The sequence below is a fragment of the Cucumis sativus genome, chromosome 3, assembly GCF_000004075.3.
Source record: "Cucumis sativus cultivar 9930 chromosome 3, Cucumber_9930_V3, whole genome shotgun sequence".
NCBI lineage: Eukaryota > Viridiplantae > Streptophyta > Magnoliopsida > Cucurbitales > Cucurbitaceae > Cucumis > Cucumis sativus.
Window position 1 is genome coordinate 5,483,191 of NC_026657.2, and position 22,305 is coordinate 5,505,495.

A 22,305-nucleotide genomic window follows, 5' to 3' on the forward strand; every position below is an offset into this window, starting at 1 on the left:
AAGGAGGCTGAAAGGCAAAATTGTTAGCTTGTGGTATAGATAATATTTATTTTCTTCGAAATTTCCATTGAAATTAGCGGAAGGGCCCTCCATCCTAGAAGTGAGCCTACAGGTAGAGAACTCCTATGGACTTCATGGGCCGAGGGGATTTGTTCAATGAGGTTTGGCCCAGTCCAATGATGAGGCTGACTTTACAGTTTCCTGTTTCCACTGTACTTCACCACCTCTCTATTCCTTCATCCACATTTGAGCTTTTTGCTCTCATTTTTCTCTCTACCTCTCTCTCTCCCCCGCGTACAGGAGAGAGCAAAATCAATCATCCATGGCGAAGCTCACCTCTCTCCTCATCTTCTTCTCTCTTCTCTCTCTCCTCTTGCTCTCTCTTTCACCCTCTTATGTTCTTGCTGACTCCCACTTTGAAGGATTCGAACCAGAACTCGACGACCTCGAAGATGACGATCTTTCACTTCCCCTCACCGATCTCCCCCTCCGTCCTCCTCCTCTTACCCAGTCCGAGCCAGAACTCACCGGAATTTCTTCTCTGGATCAAGATTCTGATAAACCGGATCCAGTGGGCGAGCCGTCGGATCCTCAATCTCCACCCTCTGTCTCCGATTATACGAAGCCGTCTCCAACTAGCTTCAATTACTGGGATGAGGACGAATTTGAAGGTTTGCCGATTGAGCAACCACAAGAACCGGTACAACAGAGCTCCAAATCTACGGAGGATTCAGCCTCCACCAATCCGAACTCTGATTCAAAACCTACCTCTCCGATTCCCAAACCTACGAATGCTCCGAAGTCGTATACTGTTGAAATTATCTGTGGATCTTTCTTGGTGATTTTTGTGATAAACTATTTTACCGGAAAGCGCGAGAACGAGAACATTGCTCTATCTTGGGCTGCGAAATTCGGGACCAAGGACTCCATTTTTGAGAAGAACTTTAGTCTGCTGGGCGTGGGGGAAGGCGAAGACTCGCCTTTGCTGTTGAAAGAGGGACAGAATGTCTTCAAATTCTATGCTAGTGGGCGAAGGTATTGCCAGGGGCTTTTGGCGACAATGGAGTTGAAGAGCCGACATGATTTGATCTCGAGGTTGTATAATATGGTGGTGCCATGTAAGGATGAAATTAGCTTCGAAGTCTATATGAATGATGATGCGATGGATCATATTATCTTTGCCGTGGCGAAGAAGAAAGCTGCCAAAGGAATGCAAAAGGATTTGAGAGATTTGCAAAGATTTGCCGGGATTTTGGCGCCTCCCAGATGGGTTCCTGAAGAGTTGAGCGTAATTTCTGAATCGAAGGAAGTCGCTGCAGATTTGATCACAGAGGCCGTTCTTGACCAGGTTGGTAGATTTTCGTTTCACTGTTTCAGATAACTTCCTTTATCTTATTTCGTTTCGCTGTTTCAAAAACGTTTTGTTGAATGGGTGTTTGCAAAATCTTCTGATGTCTGATTTTTCAGTTAAAAAGGTTCAGATATGTTGTTTATTTTCATGATATTTATTTATTTTATTTTATTTTTTGCTAATCGTTTAAACTTTATATTATCTGGTGATCTCGCGTTTAAAATGTAATCTTTCTGTTTACTTTTCATATATGTTAGTTTTTGTAAGGATCAATTTATATTTACTTATCTAAAAAATTGTGAAATTACTTATGGTATTATACAACTGCATGTTTGATTATTCACTCTGCATAGTTGGGTTTGGACTGGGGCATATTTTCTTTTAAATTATATTTCTTTGTGCATTTGGATTTTTTTTTTGGAGGTTTGCTTTCATAACCCTTTCTGTAGCTTTGGAAGTTGAAACCAATCACACTTTTCAAACAAGTTTTTATAGTGCTTTCAATCTAGTTGGTGCGTTCTTTGTAGGAATTCTTATGCTTATGAAGATTAGAACCATCTGTTTTGGCAATGCCTTTTCTCGACCTTGGTTGGGCATCCTTTCAGTCAGTTTGGCCCTGAGTCAAGAGATTGAGAATGCCTTAGCTTAGGGGGTCCCTTTTTTTCTTATTGGCTGAAATTGGCGCTGATTATCTCTCAATGAAACGTGTTTATTCATAAACAACCACAGCTAAAAGGACTTTGTTTGAGGTATAGTGGACTTAGGGTTTTGAAGAAGTTTTGGCTCAAATCAGACATGAAATTGCTACACAAGTTTCATTTAGTTGTAGATGGCTTTGTTATTTTTTAGTGGTGAGGATTGTTGCAGCTTTTATTTCCCTAGGGTGTCTTGGAAACGTTTATTTACTAAAGTACTGTGTACCAAGGATTATTTACTCTTGGATCCGGACTCGTATTTGCTTGGTTAGGTACTCAATCCTAATCAATGTTTGGCTGAGAGTTAGGATCCATGCTATGAGTGATCTTAAATGGGGGAACCTCTGCGGACGATCCTTTTCTTGTTGGTGGTGGTTGTCCTAGGCAGTGTTTTTAAATGCCCATGGCGCACTAAGTCACAATGATGGCCGCCCTCTGGAACCTAAGCGCAAGTCACACAAAAAGGTGTGGGCTTTTTTTGTGAGGCACGTTACATATGAAAATATTACATGAAAAAGAAAGGATATTTGAAGTGGAATTATGAAGAAAAAAGACCCCAAACACAAGAATTTTTGCATTTAGGCTTAGTAAACCTGATTGCTTTAGTTAATAATGAAGGAAAACCCTTAATTATTACTATTTTTTAAAAGTAATGATAAAGCCCCAAGGCCCAAGGCCCAAGGCTTTAAGCCTTGGGCGCTTCACAAAAGCCTAGGTTTGGCCCGAGAAGGCTTTTTAAAACACTGGTCCTAAGTAGGATCATTTTGAAAGGAGTGGCATCTAAAGCTTTTAAAGGTTTTGAGATTGGCACTGACAATCTGACCCTCTATCATCTTGCGTTTGTTGGTGATATCATTTTCTTTTGCTTCGAAAATGAGGAGTCATTTGATAATTTAGAGAATTACTTGGTATTTATTGAAATGAGTTCGAATGTCAACTTCTAGGTTTAAATTGTGGTCTTGATAAGATTCATAGGTAGGCTGCTTTGGTAGGATGTGAAGCTAGTTTGTTCCTTCATATCTTGGCCTCCCTCTTAGGCATAATCTGACTAATGTTTTTTGGGAACCCATGTTGTGGATAAGATTCAAAGAAGGATGGCAACTTGGAAACAGAGCTTTTTCTCGACAGGGGGTCATCTAACTCTCATCCCGTCGATTTTGAGTGGGATTCCTTTCTACTTTCTTTCCCTCTTTTAAATTTCAGTGTTCGTAAGTAATGCCTGGAAGAAATTGATGAGGCTGGATAGGCAGAGTGTTTGAAACTCATGGATTTTGGAGGAATTACAGGAAAGCTGAGAGCATGTAAGCAGACCCTTCTAGCTAAATAACTGGCAGTTTTAACAAACTTGATGCTCTTTAACGTGAAGTTATTGCAAGTAAATTTAGTCTGTTCCATGAACTCTAAATGGGGTTAGTGTTCTAGGTCTCCTTGGGGTCATTTCATTCCTTGCTGAATTGGGGAGGGGAGAGAGATGTTTTTAGGAAAGATTAGTGATTCGGTTACGACCCTTTTGCTTTGTTTTTCCTCATATTGGTCTTTTTTAAAGAATGTATCTTAGGCCAACATTATAGCTCAACCATCCACCACTTTGGGGTTCTGTCATTTCCTATCTGATAGGGAAATAAGGGATCCCCTTTCATTCTTAGGAAGTTTCTGTGCTTTGTTGGGAGAAGGGTCATTTGCTTTTGGAGCCCTAGTCTTTCAAAGAGCTGTTTCTGTCATTCATTTTTCCTTTTGTCTGGTTAACCCTTCTCCTTTGAGAGATTTAGCTTTTTCCTTGATATGGAAAATAAAAATTCTCGATATGGTGAAGTTTTTGTTTGGTAGGTTCTTCACGTGGGGGTGAACATCTTAGATGGGGTGGTTAGCAAGATGCCTAATTTGATTTGGGCATGGTGTTATATTCTTTGTAGAAGGGTAACAAAGAACCTTGACCATATCCTTTGAAGTTGTGTCTTTGTCTATGTGGTATAAACTTCTTTAACGAGCTTGGTGAGTTGGCTAGACATCTTGATTGCATACAGATGATCGAGGAATTTCTTCTCCACCTTCCTTTAGTGAGAAAGGAAAGTTTTTTTTAAAAAATTAAAATTTTTATGATATCAAACAACTTTCATTGAGAAAGAATGAAAGAATACAAAAGGCATACAAAAAAATCTAGCTCGCCAAAACACCCTGACTGATAAAAGGGGGGACCAACAAAGTAAAATGTTACCGTTGGAGTAATTACAAAAATGCTTCGAAATTGAAGCCTAAAGGTAAACATGAAATCTAGCCAAGACCAAATCTCACTATACTCCCTCTCTCTACCCCGAAAGATCCAATCATTCTCTCCCCAAATGTCCCAAATAATGGCACACACCCCGACCATCCATAAAAGTCCCCTTTGTCTGTGAAAGGTTGATGGAGGAGGGACTTCCCGATTGTCGCTCTGACACTCCGAGAGCCAGAAAAACTAACACCGAACTCTTGAAGGAAAGAACTCCACACTACTGCCCGCATGTAATGGCATTCCCAAAACAAATGATCAAGTCTTCCTTTGCCTTCCGACAAAGCATGCAACAAAATGGCCCGACAAGCAAAGTCCTCCTCCTAACAAACCTATCAACAGTGTTAACCCGACCAAGCAAGACTTGCCAAATAAAGAACCTAACTTTCATAGGAACCTTAGTCTTCCAGATCACGTAAAAAACCGACTCCATAGGGGGAGAGGGATCTAACAATAGACTAAACAAGGATTTACACATGTAACACCTACTAGGATTAGGATCCCAAATACAAACATCCCTTCTCCCATCTTAAAGTTACACCCCTCAAACAAATAAAGGAGAGAGGCCTCCTTTGTCGATTCCCTATTGGTCAAATTAAGATAGAATACGAAGGAAAAAGACACATGGGTTTCTCCAAACTAACCAGACAATCTGAGACCATACAATTTCTGAATGAGGATAAATGATAAAGATGCGGAAATAAAGAGCAAAGTGTATTCTCCCCTACCCACTGATCCTCCCAAAAATACGTGTCCTTATCATCCCCCACAAAGCAACGAGTAAACTGAGAGAAAGTAGAAAGCTCGAAGAAAATATCCGTTCAAGGATTTTGGTGTGCCTTTAACGAGAAAGTAGAAAGCTTGAAGAAAATATCCGTTCAAGGACAGTAGTTCAACGAGTAAATTGCGAGAAAGGAAAGTTTTTGGGACAAGTAGGGGTGTGCTATTTTATGGGGATTTGGAGCGAGAGGAACAATAGAATCCTTTGAGGGAATGATTCTTTTTTATGTTTTGTCCTTTGATAGATTTCATGTTACTCTGTGGGCTTCGTGTACAAAGCTTCTCTATAATTGTGAGCCTTGAGCGCTTTTTTTTCCTTCTAGTCTTTACTTTTTGCCATGCAACTTGCTGTCTGCATTTCCCTATTGAACGCCTACCTGCTCAGTTAACATGTTACAGTCAGAACTTTTATTAAATATCTTTATTCCTTGCCGTGGAATGTGGAATTTTAATTTTAATTTTAATTGATTTCTGCAGGTTTTTGGTGAAAAATCTTTTGAGAAATTTGGGAAGTATTTCATCTCGATGCACTTCTCGGATCAGCATTCGGGCATGCACAAGAAGATGCTGTTGTTCAAGTTTGCCCTCCCAGATGCCAACAACATGGCAGATATTTCTCGTCTAGTAGCCCTTGTGCCCTATTACATTGACACTGTTGGACGCTACAAGCTCAGTTCACAGGTAAACTTCATACACAAGACACACACACATATTACTTCGCTCAGAACTTTCTAAATTCTAATTGTTGGTGATGCAGGCCCGCTCGAAAACTGAAGCTGCCAGGTCGAAGGCTGCTCAAGAGGCACACAGAGAGCTTCAAAATGCAAGGCAAGAAGCACTGCAGAAGAGGAAGGCAGAGAAGAAGAAACTGATGGAAGAAGCTGAAGCCAAATTAAGTGCTGAGGCTCTTCGACGGAAAGAGGCGAAAGACCGTGCCAAGCAGATGAAGAAAGCAATGCCAAAGATAAAGATGAGCCGCACACGTTAGGGACTCAATTTTTGTCCGATGCATCAACCATGAGTGGCAAAGCAAACTTGCCTCTTCTTCATCTAGTTTTCTAAGCTCGTTTAAGAGCTCAACAAGGGTTCCTGGTTTCATTGCAAATTTTGATGATCAGGGTAGTGGACCGTGTACTTTTAGATTGCATTACACTAGCTCGTCATCCCATAATAACAGTACTATAGAAACTAGCTTTCGTTTTTTTTGCTAAATTAATTCCCTTTTTTTTCTCTATTTTAGTTCTCTACCTTTGGTGGCCTTTTAGTCATTGAGAACGATCTGGTTGCATAGGACTTTTACTGAAGTGTAATGTTGAAGTCTTACTCCAATGGTGAATTATAGACCTCTTTTGAGACGATCAGATGGTTTGTTTTCTTTTTACAAGTTTTGTCAAAGGGATGAATAGAATCAATTTTGCTCTTTTAAGGTATTGCTTGGTGTTGGGACTAGGATTTATTGATGCGGTCAACACAAGCATATTACTGTCCATATTAATTCATTACACCAAACTTCCAACTATGAACTACAAAGATGTAGTATAGCTTTAAGTTTGAGGTCGAATTCAAGAGCATTGAATTAAGTGCTTTTGTCTACAATAAAATTTTTTATTTATAAAGGGAGTTTTGTAAAGCTGATATTGTAAGAAAATATATGTACAAGAAAATGAACTTGTTTTTGGTTTATGAATTGATATTTAGAACGCCCAAAGAATTAAAGATTTTCTCTCAATAGAATGATTGAGAATGAGAAACTTAGGTAACTTTCTATCATTCAATGAAATCAAGAAAATGTAAAAACAATTGCAACCGACAGCAAACTAGAGGATTAAATACTAATTACCCTAAATTCATGAACAGGAATTACTTCACATTCAATCTAAATTCTTTCTATGCATTTTCATCTAAGTAATTTTCATGCATATTCTAATTTTTCTTTAAATTCTTAGGATCAATGTGATAATTTCATGCACGGAATGCCTACATAAAATAATATTGGTACTAGTTTAATTCAACTAGATAATTCTAGAAAAAAATTGAAAGAGAAATGTTTAAAATCAATTCAAGATTCACAAGTTTTTCAACTTAATCTAAAGAATTGTGCTTAGCATCATTAAATTTAAACAAGAATTCAAGTTCAATGATTGAACTTTGTCATTTAGACAAAAAAATCAATACAAGATCGAGCATGAAATTCAAAACAAGATTTGCAATCGTTCATCATTCAAAGTGAAAGTTCTCAAGATAATACATCTAAAATCTTATTCCCAATAAAAAATACCTCTAGTTCTTTATCTTTCTAGTTAAAACTTCAAGAAATTTGATGAACGTCGAAGTAATCTTCAAAGAGATTGTAGTATTTAATTCATCTGATGCAATTTCTAAATATGTAACGTTGCAACACTATGGTTACTAAAACCTTTTCTTCATTTTTGCTCTAATTTGCTTGCTTTTCTCGTGATTTAGCTTGTTTTGCATCGTAATCATTCAGGTAGCCTAGGATGCTTATTATTATTATTATTTTTATAAAAATAGTAGAATAAACATTAAATTCATGAGAATTATTGGGCTTAGGAAAGTAGTGCTTTTTTTAGCAATGTCAAAGGTCATACTTATGTTTAAAAGCATGTAAGATAAGTGTTGTAGTAAGTAAACTCTTGAAGTTGATAAAAGTTAAGCTTATTCATATTGTGGTTTTCATCACATAGTTAAGACGTATAATGGAATGTGGGTTCAATATTTAAGTTGCATTGACTCTTTGATGTGCCTTGCAGCCTCATGACATAATGAATTAAAATTGATAAAGGTATTAAAAGTGTAAAATGTCAAGCCAAGCATAGAGTTAGTCAAATTCACCCTAAGCATTGAGTGTCAATACACCAAAGAATATTGGACACTTCACTCTCCAGTCGCATTCTCTCTCGAGCTGGGTCAGTAAAATGGGAGGAGATGTGTAAACCCTATACTTTAGGATCTCTAAGTCTGTTAAAAGTTCTTGTAGTAGCCTGGGTGAAAGAAGTTAAGGAGAAATCTTATTAGAAGTGTTATCAATAAGTGATATTATTGAGGTTTCATGGTTTAAGTGACGTAGGTGTCATGGCATGCAAATATGTAGGTTTTACAAGCAGAAGGTGTGGAGAGAAAACCATGCAAATAGAAGGAGTCAAAATATTTCCATGCAAGGTTCACAATAAATAGGGTAACTTCAAGTGGTTAGAATTTTCATTTTCCTTGTGCAAATTTACACAAAACAATCACAAAAAAACCTTGAGTGGGTTCATTTGTTAAGGCAGGGTTTCCAAACTAAAAAGAGTTGAGGAAGAAGTTCAACTTCTGAGCTAAAGCACCAGAGGTCACTTTTAGACAAGTTTGAGCAGTGTTAGGTTCTTGAGGGGCTATAGAATAACACATTACTTGGAATCTTAAACTGAAATTTGGAGGTTGGATATTTAAGACAATTCTAAAAAACTTTGTAGAAGGAAGTTTCTTTTTTGAGATATGAATTTTAAAGTTATTGACTTTCAAAGTTGGGTTTAGGTTCTACACGAAAAAAGAAAATCTAGGCAGAGTTGAAGGTTGGCCGAGTGGCAAGAAAGACAAGGCGAGCTGGATGTTTAAGATAGGAAAAAGAGGTTAGTATGGACTTTGGAGCAAGCGAGTAACAAGGCAAGAGCACAGCTAGGCGACGTGAGGTACGCGTCTAGGCCATGCAACATGCCTTGTGTGCGTGGATGCACGTAACACACAAGGTGTGCGACCATGGGGAACACAACAAGCCCAGGTGTGAGGCTAGCACGAGGTCAAGCTACTCATTGTCCCATGCAAGTGCTGATAACGTGTATAAACACTCGTTATTATAGCCTCTTGTATTAGAATAATGAGATCAAAACGCATTCTTTTTACATTTGGAAATAAGATGTAAAATTAAATACAAAGAAAAAAAGGACAAGAAATTCACTTGGCAACAACACTGGTTTTCACTTCATCAGAAGGTTGAATATATTTCCAACAAAATCCAAGAGTGCTCCCCATCATGTTCATTATCACAGCTGAAATTGCTGGAGGCAATGCCACCATTGCTGAACTAAAATGTGAGGCTGCCAAAACAACTCCCAGTGATGAATTCTGCATCCCAACCTGAAGCCAAAATCCACACCCTCTCATTCATATATCTATGTTTTTCAATTTCTCGATAAGTGAATGTCGTTTTGTTACCTGCATGGATATAGTTCTTCGTTCTCGTTCTCGAAACCCACAGATAGCAGCTGCTATATACCTGCAAATCAGAGGAAGCTCGTAAGGGTGTGTAGTGAGCCAATTGACTAATTTCATCTTTTATAACAATATTTGACTTCATATTCTTCTTGCAAACAAGGATCAGTATCTACAACATATGAGAAGATTCTGTTTTGGGAGAAAACGCAAAATTTCATCCATCTTATGTAGTTCATCAGTGACTAAGTATTCATTTTGGTTCATTACTTTCAGTAACATCTCAAATGATTTATATTGTAAACAATTTGTTTAGCTTCTGCATTCGAGCAACTAAGTCCATTGAGGTGAGGAAAGAGATGCAACTTACCCGACGAAGAAACCAGCAAAGTGTAAACAAAACACCGAAAGTATTACTACTCCCAGCTCTCCTGATAATATACTTTTAAGGACTGTCCATAGAGATGCATCAGAGGCCAATGTGGCACTAACCATTGACGATTTGATACGAATGACATTCTCTGAGAAGACACTAATCATAAAAAAAAATAATCAAAGGTGTGTGAGAGCGAAAAACAGTAAAAGGCTTTTCATCAAGTTTCCATGGTAAGCACAACTTATTGAAGCCAAAAAAAAGAAAAAGAAAACAATTGTTGAAGAACCGAGACCTGCTAGCAAGCAGCGAGGAAGTTAAAACAGCAACAAGTGGTGCAAATGGTAACACCAATTTCACCAGGGAAGGAAATGCCTTTTGCAAGCAAGAACCTAACAGGATAGGAGCTACCACCACCTAACCAAAAAACAAGACGATGGCGATGACTTAAGAACATGACTATGGCTGGAAGGCAAATGAGGACATAACTTTACCTGAAGGGTGCTGAGAGAAAGCTGTGCAGCGTCGACTGGAATATAAGCTCCTACTAGAAACTTTGTCAGAAAAGGAGTGAAAATTACGGCTCCTAAAGTTGTGCATACTGTCATTACAATAGACAAAGGAACGTCGCCTTGAGCAATTAAGGTTACCTGAAATACTATTTCATTGAAGTAACCGTGAACGGAAAACTTAATCAATCAACTTATTGTGATCAAGGCTGTAAAGTAGGAAATGCAGTTCAACTGTTGATGATTGCATTCATAAAGTTTTCCATAATGCTTAACTAAGACGACTACTTTGAACACAAAAATGTGTTACTCAGCCTTATGGATGAAAACTCTGTTAAGAAACATCCATCTCTCAAATCGAGTACAAAGATGCAATAAATAAATTAATTAGCAGTCAAATATCAAGATGATTAATCACCAATTTCAACTGTAATAACAACAGCAACAACAAAACTGAGCTATATATTCTTAATCCAACATTCGTGTATAATTTTTTTGAATAAACTTTTAGAACATTTATAAGCATCATCTTCTGGGAAGAATTTTCATTAATTAAGAACAATACAATCCTATTTCTATCTTTGCGACTATGATGTCCGGTATTAGTTTCTTTCCGTTTTTGTTCTTTTTAAGTTTTTTATTGACCATCTGAATTTTGTTTTATGTTTTTAGATTTACTAAGTTCAACATTTTTTTTAACACTGTTCTTGAATTATGTGATCCAAGAAGAACATATTCTGAAAAAACATTTTTATGTTTGTATTGTATCGAGATTTTGAATTCTAAATTTTAAAATACAGGATTATCTTTTGAACATTATTTTATTTCCTAGTAGGTTGCGGCTCTTCACTCTCTACTCTTTTTTTTTTTTTTTTTTTGCCGTTTTTAGGAGAGAAACAAAAGTTATAAGAAATTAAACAGAACAAATAAGAAAACAGAGATCATAGGCATTATTACCACATTGGAAGCAGATCCTCCAGGACAACATCCAAGCAAGACCAAACCGAACAAAAGGGACTGGGAAAGTCCCAAAAGTTTTCCGATCAGCACTGCAGAAGCTGGCATAATCGTGTACTGAGCTACACATCCAAACAATATCTAAAACAAAGCAACAGAGTCAAAACCATCAAGCATTACCACAAACCCCCGGTTCCATCCCATCAAATCAAATCAATAACCAAAATACACACAATGTAAACAAATTCAGATTCCAAAAACTCACCGAAAGAGGTCTTTGCATGAACAAATTAAATAAATCCTTGATCTCTAGAGTAAGCCCCATGGCCAACATTATCAAACCAAGAGATAAGCTATAGGAACTCGGCCCTCTCTGCACAAACCACGAGAAGGTCGAGGGTTCGAGGCAAGCAACAATCCCGCCTGCCGTCACATAGAGAGGGTAGAGACTAGCCGCCGTGGAAAGAAAATCGTCCAAACCAGTGGGTTTTGGCGGTGGCGAGGGAGATGGGTGTTCGTTATTTTGTTGAACCGATCGGACGGTGAGTGATCTGGGCGGCGAGAGAGGGGGAATTGGGGGTCGGTGAAGGCGGAGATTAGGGCGGTGGATTAGTGGAGAAATGAAGGGGGTGAGTTGCAGAGAAATCGGAGGCATTGTGCAGAATTCTGTGGCTCCGATTAGTGAAGAAAAGAAGGGGAATTGAAGGAGATGATAGAAATTGGGTGAAGTGATGCATACAAACACGGGTTGTATTTTGTGAAACGACAAGATTGTGTTGGGAGATTATTAGGAAGCAAGAGATCGCTATCAACAAATTAGTAGAAATATTGGTCCAAAGCAAGAGGTTGGAATTTGATAGTTTTTCTAACAACATTTTTTTTCATCTTTGAGTTCATTCGTTTTCTATCACATGAAGGCTTTGGACAATTAGTTAAACAAATTCATTGCATATTGAAATTTGTTCGTCAGTAATTCCTCTATTTTAGATGGCTTGTGATCTATATGTGTGTGTTTAATTTTGAATCTAATTTTGTTTTCTTTTTAGGACTTCTCTTTGTTTTATCCTAAAACGAGAGATAATGATGGTGGAAGACTATGAGGGAGAAACACAGTCTGCATTTGCCAATGTATAATAAGGTAACTGAAGATATGATTATTCAAAGTAGACAAATATATATATATATATATGTATATATAATCAAATTTTGAAAACATATTAGTAAAACACACTCGCCCAGAAATCAAAGATCCAAGGGGAGTTTTCTGTTTCCTTTATTTTGTTCTCGTGTTCTTGTTTTAAATCTAATACTTCAGGGACAAAAGCATGCTTCTAAAGTTGAGTGGTTTGGTTTAGATTGTTTGCACAATTTTTGTGTATTTTTTACCAAAATTTAAAAAATTTCGCTTCTCATATGCTAAATTGAGTCTTGCTTGTATATTGATTCATGCATGGATAACCCTTGAGCATCCCAACTTTGTTTTATGGTTTTAATGATGATGGAATGCATGAATTGAATGTATATTGATTCATTCTTGTTTCCTGAACTAACTAGTTGGTTATTTGTTCTATGGTAGAAAGAATGCAATAAAATATTTTAATTCCGACTTTAATTTGATTGAGATCAGGACTCTATTACTTTTATTGTGCTAATATCTTTTTTAATTACACAAAACCATTTACTTGCTTTCTCTCTTTTACTTTTTTGCATTGTCACCACAAAAAACCCATCTGCACATCTGATTATATTCTTGATCTCTTATTAAATATGTACATGTGTATTTCCTTAACATAGATCCTTTTGGGTTTTACCATGAACTTACTTTTTGCTACATTTTTACTAGCTTCTTGGGTTATGATTAACTTTGCATATTTCTTAATTATCTTTTAATAACACTCCTATTAACCTTTTGAATCAATGGAACACAAGATATATCTATAACGAGAAGAGTATATGTACAATCATGATTAGCCTACTTGATTAGTGTGTTAGTTTCTTCTACCATCAAACACAAATCTCAGTATGAATTAGCTAAATTAAATACTAGTAATAAGTTTGCATGTGATTTTTGGTTATATAATACACGATTTGATTGTGTAATTTGGATGATATGGAACTTGTTGGATTTTTGAGATCAAAAAATACTTGTGTGTTCATAGACTCATTTTCTCTGGAAGACTCAAAAACCAATTTGCAAACTTGATTTCATCCCATTTCATGAAGAATTGAGGGAGAGAATTTCGAGCTTCAAAGATAAGCAATCAAAATTTTATTTTCTTAAATTTTTCCTACCATGCTTAATCTTCAAAATTCGAGTTTTTTAATTTGATTCTCTTATGCTAGCGGGTTAATTTAACTTTCAATCTAATTAAACCCAAACTTCTTCTTCTCTCTCATCCAAAGAAACCTACTTAGAACAAAAAAAGGAAATCGAAGGGGAGGGAAAAAAAGGACTTCTTGGAGGAGGAGGAAAATTAAAGAAGATTGAGTGAGAAGAAGACTCGCCTAGTGGGTATAGATTTGGAGAGAAGAAAAACGGGTTAATTTTTAATTTACACTTATCGTCACTTTTCACCTGACCCACACGAGACCCAAATCGAGTTGGGTTAGATATGTCATTATCGGTACAAAACTTATCTAGATCAAATCGGGTCGATTTAGTTGAAAACTAGACCCAACCAAAATCGTTTGCACCTATATAATCGTGTGTCAAGTTTACCAACATCACTATAAACGAGTGCATACAAGATCGACAAGTATATCAATATATGAGTGAAGTACATAAGTATATCAAATGTATCAAGTGTTATTTGTTTTTATGAATGGTTTGAGCATTTGCGACATTTTAAATTTTTATATGCAAGTTGAGCTCTTTTTTCTTCTTTTATCATTTTTAAAAACAAAGCAGGTATAATTATGATTAACTTTTCTTATTTTCTTACCAACATTTTTTATTATAATCCACAAACTATAATAATCAATTGGTGGATCCAAGAACTCCAAACACTTCCTTAAGCCTTATTGAAAGTTCATGAACCAAAATTAGAAGAGAAAGAAGAAACGAAAAAACAAGGGAGAGATGTAATTAGATGAGAAAGGAGAGGCCTGCAGTTTTGTAGCCATGGATGTCAGTTCCAGCCCACCCTGATGAATGAAAACAGCCGTCAAATTATGATCATCAATCAGATCAATGTCCGATGTAAAGCCCTACCTTTCAACTTGCTTTTTGTAGAAGCCTATAAGTTAAAGCTTTTAGTAAGGGCTGGGTTTCCCTTCCTCAAATTGGTATGTCAAGTTTTTTATTCCAACTTGATTTAATAATTGAATTCTTGTTTTTAGTGAGCAGAAGGCTCAATATTTCTCCAAAAAGATCCAAGACTGCTTCCCATCATGTTCATTATCACAGCTGACATTGCTGCTGGCAATGCCACCATTGCTGAACTGAAATGTGCTGTTGCCAAAACTACTCCCAATGATGAATTCTGCATCCCTACCTGATCATTTTTCATTTCATATTTTCTATTTTAATTTCAATTCTTTTATCCAAAAAGAATAAAATAAAGAAGGAATATAATGTCATTTGAGTTCTTATTCATATACCTCAAGGGATATAGCTCTTCGTTCTCGTTCTCGAAACCCTCCGATGGCGGCTATCGTGTAGCTGTAAAAAGAGGGAAAAATGAGATAAACACACGGTTGCTAATATGTCAATTCATTGTTTACGATATTAGCATTGATTTTCAATTGACGGGGGCTCCATATTATGTATATAGCTTAATCATTACTCTAGATAGGGTGAACTATTTTTTTGGCCGATCTAATGATATAGCTTGAATTGTGTTTCCCAAGTGGCCTATAAGTTTAGTTCTAGAACTTAACTAGGATCTTATTCCTCTTCTTGAATCACACTTGGAACTCTGAATTTAATTTTCAATCAAATCTTTAGTTTTGATCAATGTTACGTCGAAAAAAAATATAACTGACGTTTGAATTAACATGAGAGCCGTAATTGATGAACTAAGATCGTAGATGATATATGAATGAAACAAATTCTAATTTAAAATATGTACATATATGTTAAAAAATCTACTTATAAAGGTATATTACTCTTCATACTAACGATATGTGTAATTAGTTTCTGTTTGATAGCACAATTACAAAATTAAATTACTGCTTCAAAGGTGAATAAAGTGATATTTTAAATTTTACCAAAATTAAGTCATTTTTATTTAACTTCTTACAATAAAAACAAAATTCAGAACTAATTTTGAAAATATTTCAAAAACTATTTGGAGTGTGTCAACCCTTCAATGCTTTTTCAAAATGATCTATTTGCAAAATTTACATTTCAAAAGTTAAACGAAACTCATAATAAATATGGATTTATTTCACATATAAGCTTGACTATTTTTCTGCTTAATTCCCATTTTACTCTCCTTTGATGAGTACAAGTTTCAACTAGCTAGTTAATTGATCTCTCCAACTATACAAGTCATCTTACAATTGTTAGGTCTTCTAAGCATTCACACAGCCAAATTCATGTGCGGACAAAGAGAGAAAGAGATGGTGACGACTTACCCCACGACGAAACCAGCAAGGTGTAATGAAAACACTGCAAGTATTACAATTCCCAGCTCTTCAGACAACATCGTTTTTATGGCAATCCATGGAGATGCGTCGAAGCTCAACGATGAACTAACAAGTGACGATTTGAAACGAACTATATTTTCTGAGAAGACACTGATGAAAAATAAAACAAGGATAATTAATGAAAAAAAGTGCACAAACAATTTTAAAAAATGATAAAAAATTTAAGAGAAAAAGAAAACCTGCAAGCAAGGAGTGAGGAAGTTAATACTGCAAAAAGTGGTGAAAATGGTATGATTCTTTTCACCACCCCAGGGCAAGTTTTCTGTAAGTAAGAACCTATCAAAATAGGAACTACCACCACCTGTCAAGAAAGAGTTAAAACTATATAAAATCAGTTGACGGTAGTTTGACATTCTGTATAGAATAAGTTTTCGTAAAAGTAGTTTTATAATTTGTTTGACCTGAAGAGTACTGAGCGAGAGCTTTATAGCGTCGACGGGAATGGAAGCACCGACCAATGTTCTAGTGAGAAAGGGAGTGAGAACTACAGCTTGGAGAGTGGTGCATACTGTCATTATAATAGACAAAGGAACATCCCCTCTAGCAATTAAAGTTACCTGAAATATGATTTACTTTAACCCTTTAAAATTAATTTAATATTTTAGCTTACACACCACAACTTATCTATGATAAAATTTATTCGTGATAGACTTCTCGGTTGCTTATATGGTTTTTAGTGATTACTACTACAAATTTGACCTTCTTTGATATATGCAAAATACGTCAAAAAATGTCTACTACAAATTTGGTCTTCTTTGATATGCAAAACACATAAAAAAAATGTGTACCGTAGGCAGATATCAAGAAAGCCTGATCATCAAGAAAACTAGTTTAACATGTAATAAAAACTTATTCTTTTTTTCTCACACCCACCTTAGGTGAGAATTGTCCCTAACAATTGTAACATTGATGACCAAATTTATAAACCGCTTCTACAAATTTTTAATACAGGTGTGGGAATTTGTACCCGACACTTCTTGTCCATAGATATATACATGTGTCAGTAGAGCTAAGCTTATATTCTACAACTTATACAAATTTTAAAAACTCTAAATTACAAATTTTTAATTCAACTCATTAAAGTTGAACACACAGTGACTAATTTAGTTTTCATAAAGTTACTTATTTCAATCTAATTATGATTACAACAGTTAACTTTTAAAAAAGTAATATTATATTATAAATGTATAGACATTAATAATTGAAAAAAAAATAGTAAAGCTTTAAGAATACTATTGATGAATATTGTGTTTTCTGAGTCCATTATCGAAGGTCCGAATTTCGTGCTTACTAAAAAATAGTATTTCGTGCTTACTAAAAAATAGTTTTTTCATGATGGACAATGCCTATCAAAATATCATTTTTTATGAGTCTTGCCCACGATCTTATCCTAAATTCAGAATTAAAATTTTTTAATTGATGGACAATGTCCATCAAGATATCATTTAATTTTCTTGATGGACTTTGCCCATCATTTTTTTTTTGTCTTTGTCCATCAAGAAACCCTAGACCCATCAAAAAAACTCTGAACACATGAAAAAAATCCAAAGCAAATATATTAATTTTTTTCGATGATGACCATTGCAAATCAAGAAAATTCATTCCTTGATGGACATCGTCCATCAAGAAAACCTATCTACTTGATAAATATTGTCAGTCAACTAATATACTATTTTTTATGTTTATTGTCCATCGAGAAATAATTTTATTAAATAAGGTGATTTTTTTTTACGTACATGACCGTTAAGATAAACATTGTATCAAGAAAAATATGGTCATTTGTCATGACCATCAAGAAATAAAAAATTTGTGTGTGTCAAGAAAGACCAAATTTGTAGTAGTGAATAGAAAAATATTTGCAACATGGTCTATTAGTAATGTATTTGTATTATTTGGTAGAATTTGAGATAGTCGGTTATATTTGAATTAATTTTTAAAATGATGTCATATATTTAATTATTTTAAAAGTTAATAATATTATCTCTTGTTTTATTTTATTTGAAAATTTTAGTTGTCTTCTTGTCACCCTCATTTTTTGAAAATTTTGAAATTATATTTAATGTATTTCAATTTTTTGTTGGGTAACAAATATAATATACCCAAACAAAGAGTATGCTCAGAAAAAAATATATTATAAATCGTTTAATAAAAATATTAATTACATAAACAAACAACATAGAGGCCAAAACACCAATCCCATCCTTGGAAATTGAGAATTGAGGGAAAAAGAAAATAAAGAAAGAAGAGAAGGACAAACAAATTACCACACTCGAAGCGATCCCCCCCGGACAACATCCAAGCAAGATCAATCCCACGGAAAGCGCTGGCGCTAACCCAAGAAACTTTCCGATCGCTGCTCCCACCACCGGCATAATTGTGTACTGAGCTACACATAAATATAATATCTGACCACCCAAAGAAAACAAAACGATCAACGAACTCATAATCATTTTCACAATGGAGAATAATCTATGTCGAAAAATGTTATTCCAAATCACCATGCACCCTACTTTTTAAAAAAATCAAATTGCTACCTCACAGTCTATCATTGGAGCTAGCCCGCAGCTTGGGATGAAGAAATGGGTGTATCTATCTAAGAGAAAGCTTCATAATTTATATTGACTTTCACATACAACTTGATATCTTATATGATATCAGAGTCTGTTAAATCGAAGAATAGCATTTCAAGAGATAATTTTCTTTTTTATATAAAAAAAAAACTCACAGAAAGTGGCCTCTGCATGAAGAGATTGAACAAATCCTTAAGCTCAAGAGTGAGTCCCATGGCCAACATAACCAAACTAAGAGCCAAGCTATAGGAACCCGGCCCTCTCTGCACGAACCACGAGAACGTCGACGGTTTCATGCAAGCGACAATGCCACCACTTGTTATATAAAGAGGGAACAGCCCCGCGGCGGTCGAAACAAATTTCGCCAAACGGTCAGTTTGTTTTTGGGGCGGTGGTGGCAGTGGCAGAAGCTCCGTATCTCGTTGTAGTGATCGGACGATAGCGAGGTATCCGGGTGGTTTCGGGGGTGGGAGAAGAAGAGGGTTGAGCCGGAGGGGCTTGTAGAAATGACGACCCTGGTGCAGAGAAGGGGAAAAGAAAGGGGTAAACTGAAGAGAAATAGAAGACATTTGATGAATAGAGAATGAGATGAAGAGAATAATGGTTTTGGTTTTGTTTGTGTGTTTTCCCAAAATGAAGGATCAAATAAATAAGTACATCACTCCCTCAGTATTTCTGTGTGATTCTCCGATCATGCCTTTGTAGTTTTTGGCCTCTTCTGCCCAATTAACTTTTTTACATTTCACTATAAAATCATATCTTAATTTAATTACTTAATCCTATCATTTCCCTTGTCCTTTATCAAAATTAGATTATTGTCTTATTTAAGACGAATAATGTAGGTGGGCTAAATTGATTACAAAGAGATAGATGATAGAGACATTTTAAAAAATAATATAAATTAACAACAAAAATTTATTTTGAGATTTATTAAAAGTATGAAAATTAAGTTTAGGTACATGGAAGACTTTCATAATAAAATACAATAACTTCTAACTTAAGACTAAATTAGTTGCATTGAACAATATTTAGAATAATATTACAATTAATGTAGAAATGAAATATTCAAATCTATTATTTAAGAGTCATGCTTTAATCATCCAACTATATTATTATTGTTTTTTATTTTAAAAATATTTCAATATTTATCTAAGTTTTTTTTTCTATTAAATATTTATATTTTGAGTTGACTTTTAAAAAGTAATTGTAATTGATGGATATTTTTGAAATAATAATTAAGGATATATAAATATTTTTAAAAATTGTAAATATAGCAAAACTATCGTTGATAGACTCGTATGATTTATCAATAATAAACCAATATTTACAATATAGTCTATCGGTAATTGACTTGTATCATTGATAGAATTTGACAAATTTTGCTATATTTGTAAATTTTTTAAAATGTTGTTATATACTCAATTATTTTGAATCTAATTGCTTAATCTGCAACTACCCCTCTAAAAACGTAAAACATTTTGACATATAAATGAGAATCTTTATTTTTTCTTATAAACGATTTTTTTTTTCACATTTATGACATATAAAATATAAACAATTTTTTCATACTTTTTTTATTATTTAGGTCCATAAATTTGGGTTGCTAAATCTTAACAAATTTTTAAAAATTTTTATTTAGATTTCAGGTTTAAATTTGGGGTAGCTAAATCTTAACCATTTTTTAAAGATTTTTTTGGTGTTGTTTTTAAAGAAACGATGAAAAGAATGACAAACCTAAAATATTTAAATGGATAGTTGTAAATTTAGCAATTAGATTCAAAATAATTAAGTATATAGCAACATTTTAAAAAATTACAAATATAACAAAATTTGTCCAATTCTGTCGATGATAAAAGTCGACAGACCATGTTGTAAATATTAGTCTATCACTGATACTTGATAGTTTTGTTATACTTGCAATTTTTTTAAATGTTGCTATATTCTTAATTAATTATTATTTCTAAAATGGTCATTCGTTTCATGGATTTTTTTTTTATTTTGTTATACGAACCGTAAATATTTTTTCATTTATTATATTTATAAAAATTAATAAAAATATTATTATTAGTATAATATGGATAACTTAAAGTTTATGATATCACTACAATATATATATTATATTGATGAATTTTTAAATATATGGATGGATTTTCTTCGAAAAATAAATTATAATTATCACAAAATTTTTTATAGAAAAATAGTGCGTACAAACTTATTTGAGTACTTAACTATCAAATTATTTAACTTAATTCGTATCTTATTCTATTTTGGTTTAAATTTCTATCTGAATTTCTAAACTTTATATCTTATGTTATTTAGCTTTCTTGAACTTCTAAAATTGACTATTTTAGTCTCTAAAACTTTTTTGAAAAATGTCCTGCCATTCAAATTGAATAATGGTATGACTTTTATATTTGGATGATTATGATCTCGATAAATCATATTACTTAAATTGGTACATAACTATAAAAAATATCTTGTTAATTTATTCTATAAATTCTTTCAACAAAAAAACTCAATTAGTACATTTATCAAATAAATCCAAAATCTAATTTTTTTTTTCTTTTTCTTCTCCAAAACACAAATGTTCAAATCTCTCACATCCCCTACTCGGCTTCCTCGTCTCCCTACTATTCTTCTTTATATATATATATATATTTTGGAATCTTGAAACAAATGAAAAAAAAACATTTAGTATAATAAAAAAAATTGACATATATGTGTTTCATTATGATAAGATAAAATAAACTAAAAATGTAAAATATGTACAATTCAAGCATAAAATAAACTCTATGAAATTGCAGAAAAATATTCCCACAATTAATCACATACCCCAAGAAAAAGAAAGAATCGAGAACAAAAGAAAAGAAAAACACCTTAATGAATCACAACATAACCCAAACTTGAGGCATTAAAAGGTTTGTATGTAGATGAAACTACATCTAGCATGCATTCATCAAGTAAAGTAAAACGTCAAAACGGCGAGAATCAAAATCTTGAATGCAAAATAACCTTTTAAAGTTTTTCGATAAAATATCAATATATTTGTCATGTATGCCTCTAATTAAAAATTAAAACTCTATATTTTTAAAAGTGATTATCTCATACTACAAAACATCGACATAGCCTGAAAAAGCGTCAACAAAAGTTGTTAACTAACGCCTTCTAAGCATCAGTAGAAACCATCAGGAGAGCCTATATGGACGCCTTTTTTAGCATCGGTATAAACTGTTTAATATAATGTCAACGCATAAAAATGGTTGGTTTTTCCAACGTCAGCTCAGAGACGTTGACAAAACCACTCTAGGTCGACACATTGTTATGGCCTCGGGGCTTTCTCGACAACTGCATGTGTATACATCGGGGTATGTTACTTGATATACATTGAAAATGCTTCCTAAATGTTACATATTGCATCGAGATAGACCACTTCTACTAAAATCCCAAAGCCTAAAGCGCCTTCATTTTTCCATAAGAAATATTTTATTTTTAAAAGCAATATATTTCTCTTAGCTTTGATTGTAGCTAAATTTATTGATAAAATATTTACAAACAATCTATCTAAAGCAAAGTATTTCAAAAACATACAACAACGTTTATTTAAATAGTCATAAGCATCCTTACAAAAATCTCAAAACAAAATAACTTATATTAATTTAGAGTAGCAAAACACATTAGTCATAAAGTTTTTTGAACATAAAAAGATACCCGAGTTTAACATAGCACATAAACATTGGCCAAAATAAAAGTTTAACTTATATATATCTAAACACATTATTCATACAAACCATATAAAAATCGAATCTCACATTCTCCAAATACAACAACAATTGCAAGCAATCGTTAACTCGTTATTCTCAATTCTTTAACTCGTATTTTGTTAACACATACAAAAACAAAATAATAACACAAAAGTGATTGTCCATAAATGACATGAGGAAT

General features: G+C 34.2%; 3 protein-coding genes and 1 long non-coding RNA gene across 4 annotated transcripts; 2 read left to right on the top strand and 2 right to left on the bottom strand.

Moving 5' to 3' along the window:
- Nucleotides 1-221: 221 nt before the first annotated feature.
- LOC101206008 (uncharacterized protein At5g49945) lies at nt 222-6,525 on the top strand. The gene is made up of 3 exons (XM_004133665.3): nt 222-1,348; nt 5,573-5,776; nt 5,853-6,525. Exons 1-3 carry the CDS (start codon nt 323-325, stop codon nt 6,081-6,083), a joined length of 1,461 nt encoding a protein of 486 aa, XP_004133713.1. The 5' UTR covers nt 222-322; the 3' UTR covers nt 6,084-6,525.
- A 2,399-nt stretch (nt 6,526-8,924) lies between these two features.
- Nucleotides 8,925-11,978, bottom strand: LOC101206254 (probable sodium/metabolite cotransporter BASS1, chloroplastic). The gene is made up of 7 exons (XM_004133666.3): nt 11,409-11,978; nt 11,144-11,284; nt 10,172-10,327; nt 9,973-10,094; nt 9,675-9,836; nt 9,308-9,368; nt 8,925-9,229 (listed from the first exon to the last, which is right to left on the bottom strand). The coding sequence occupies exons 1-7, from the start codon at nt 11,796-11,798 to the stop codon at nt 9,047-9,049; spliced, it is 1,215 nt and encodes a 404-aa protein (XP_004133714.1). The 5' UTR covers nt 11,799-11,978; the 3' UTR covers nt 8,925-9,046.
- Nucleotides 11,849-12,419, top strand: LOC116402969. Its single transcript, XR_004215701.1, has 2 exons — nt 11,849-11,988; nt 12,190-12,419. It is a non-coding gene; the product is annotated as an uncharacterized LOC116402969 (long non-coding RNA).
- Nucleotides 12,420-14,057: 1,638 nt separating this feature from the next.
- Nucleotides 14,058-19,004, bottom strand: LOC101214609 (probable sodium/metabolite cotransporter BASS2, chloroplastic). Its single transcript, XM_011652263.2, has 7 exons — nt 18,519-19,004; nt 18,058-18,198; nt 16,195-16,350; nt 15,973-16,094; nt 15,722-15,883; nt 14,744-14,804; nt 14,058-14,637 (listed from the first exon to the last, which is right to left on the bottom strand). The coding sequence occupies exons 1-7, from the start codon at nt 18,930-18,932 to the stop codon at nt 14,479-14,481; spliced, it is 1,215 nt and encodes a 404-aa protein (XP_011650565.1). The 5' UTR covers nt 18,933-19,004; the 3' UTR covers nt 14,058-14,478.
- Between the last annotated feature and the right edge of the window lie 3,301 nt (nt 19,005-22,305).

Excerpts from the sequence above, each read along its gene's own strand:
- LOC101206008 (XM_004133665.3), top strand. The coding sequence starts at position 323 with ATGGCGAAGCTCACCTCTCTCCTCATCTTCTTCTCTCTTCTCTCTCTC. Across the intron at positions 1,349-5,572 it reads CAGAGGCCGTTCTTGACCAG|GTTTTTGGTGAAAAATCTTT; the intron begins GTTGGTAGATTT and ends TGATTTCTGCAG. Across the intron at positions 5,777-5,852 it reads GCTACAAGCTCAGTTCACAG|GCCCGCTCGAAAACTGAAGC; the intron begins GTAAACTTCATA and ends TTGGTGATGCAG.
- LOC101206254 (XM_004133666.3), bottom strand. The coding sequence starts at position 11,798 with ATGCCTCCGATTTCTCTGCAACTCACCCCCTTCATTTCTCCACTAATC. Across the intron at positions 10,095-10,171 it reads TTTCTCTCAGCACCCTTCAG|GTGGTGGTAGCTCCTATCCT; the intron begins GTAAAGTTATGT and ends TTTTTTGGTTAG. Across the intron at positions 9,230-9,307 it reads GAAGAACTATATCCATGCAG|GTTGGGATGCAGAATTCATC; the intron begins GTAACAAAACGA and ends TTTTGGCTTCAG.
- LOC101214609 (XM_011652263.2), bottom strand. The coding sequence starts at position 18,932 with ATGTCTTCTATTTCTCTTCAGTTTACCCCTTTCTTTTCCCCTTCTCTG. Across the intron at positions 18,199-18,518 it reads TCATGCAGAGGCCACTTTCT|ATATTATATTTATGTGTAGC; the intron begins GTGAGTTTTTTT and ends TTGGGTGGTCAG. Across the intron at positions 14,638-14,743 it reads GAAGAGCTATATCCCTTGAG|GTAGGGATGCAGAATTCATC; the intron begins GTATATGAATAA and ends AAAAATGATCAG.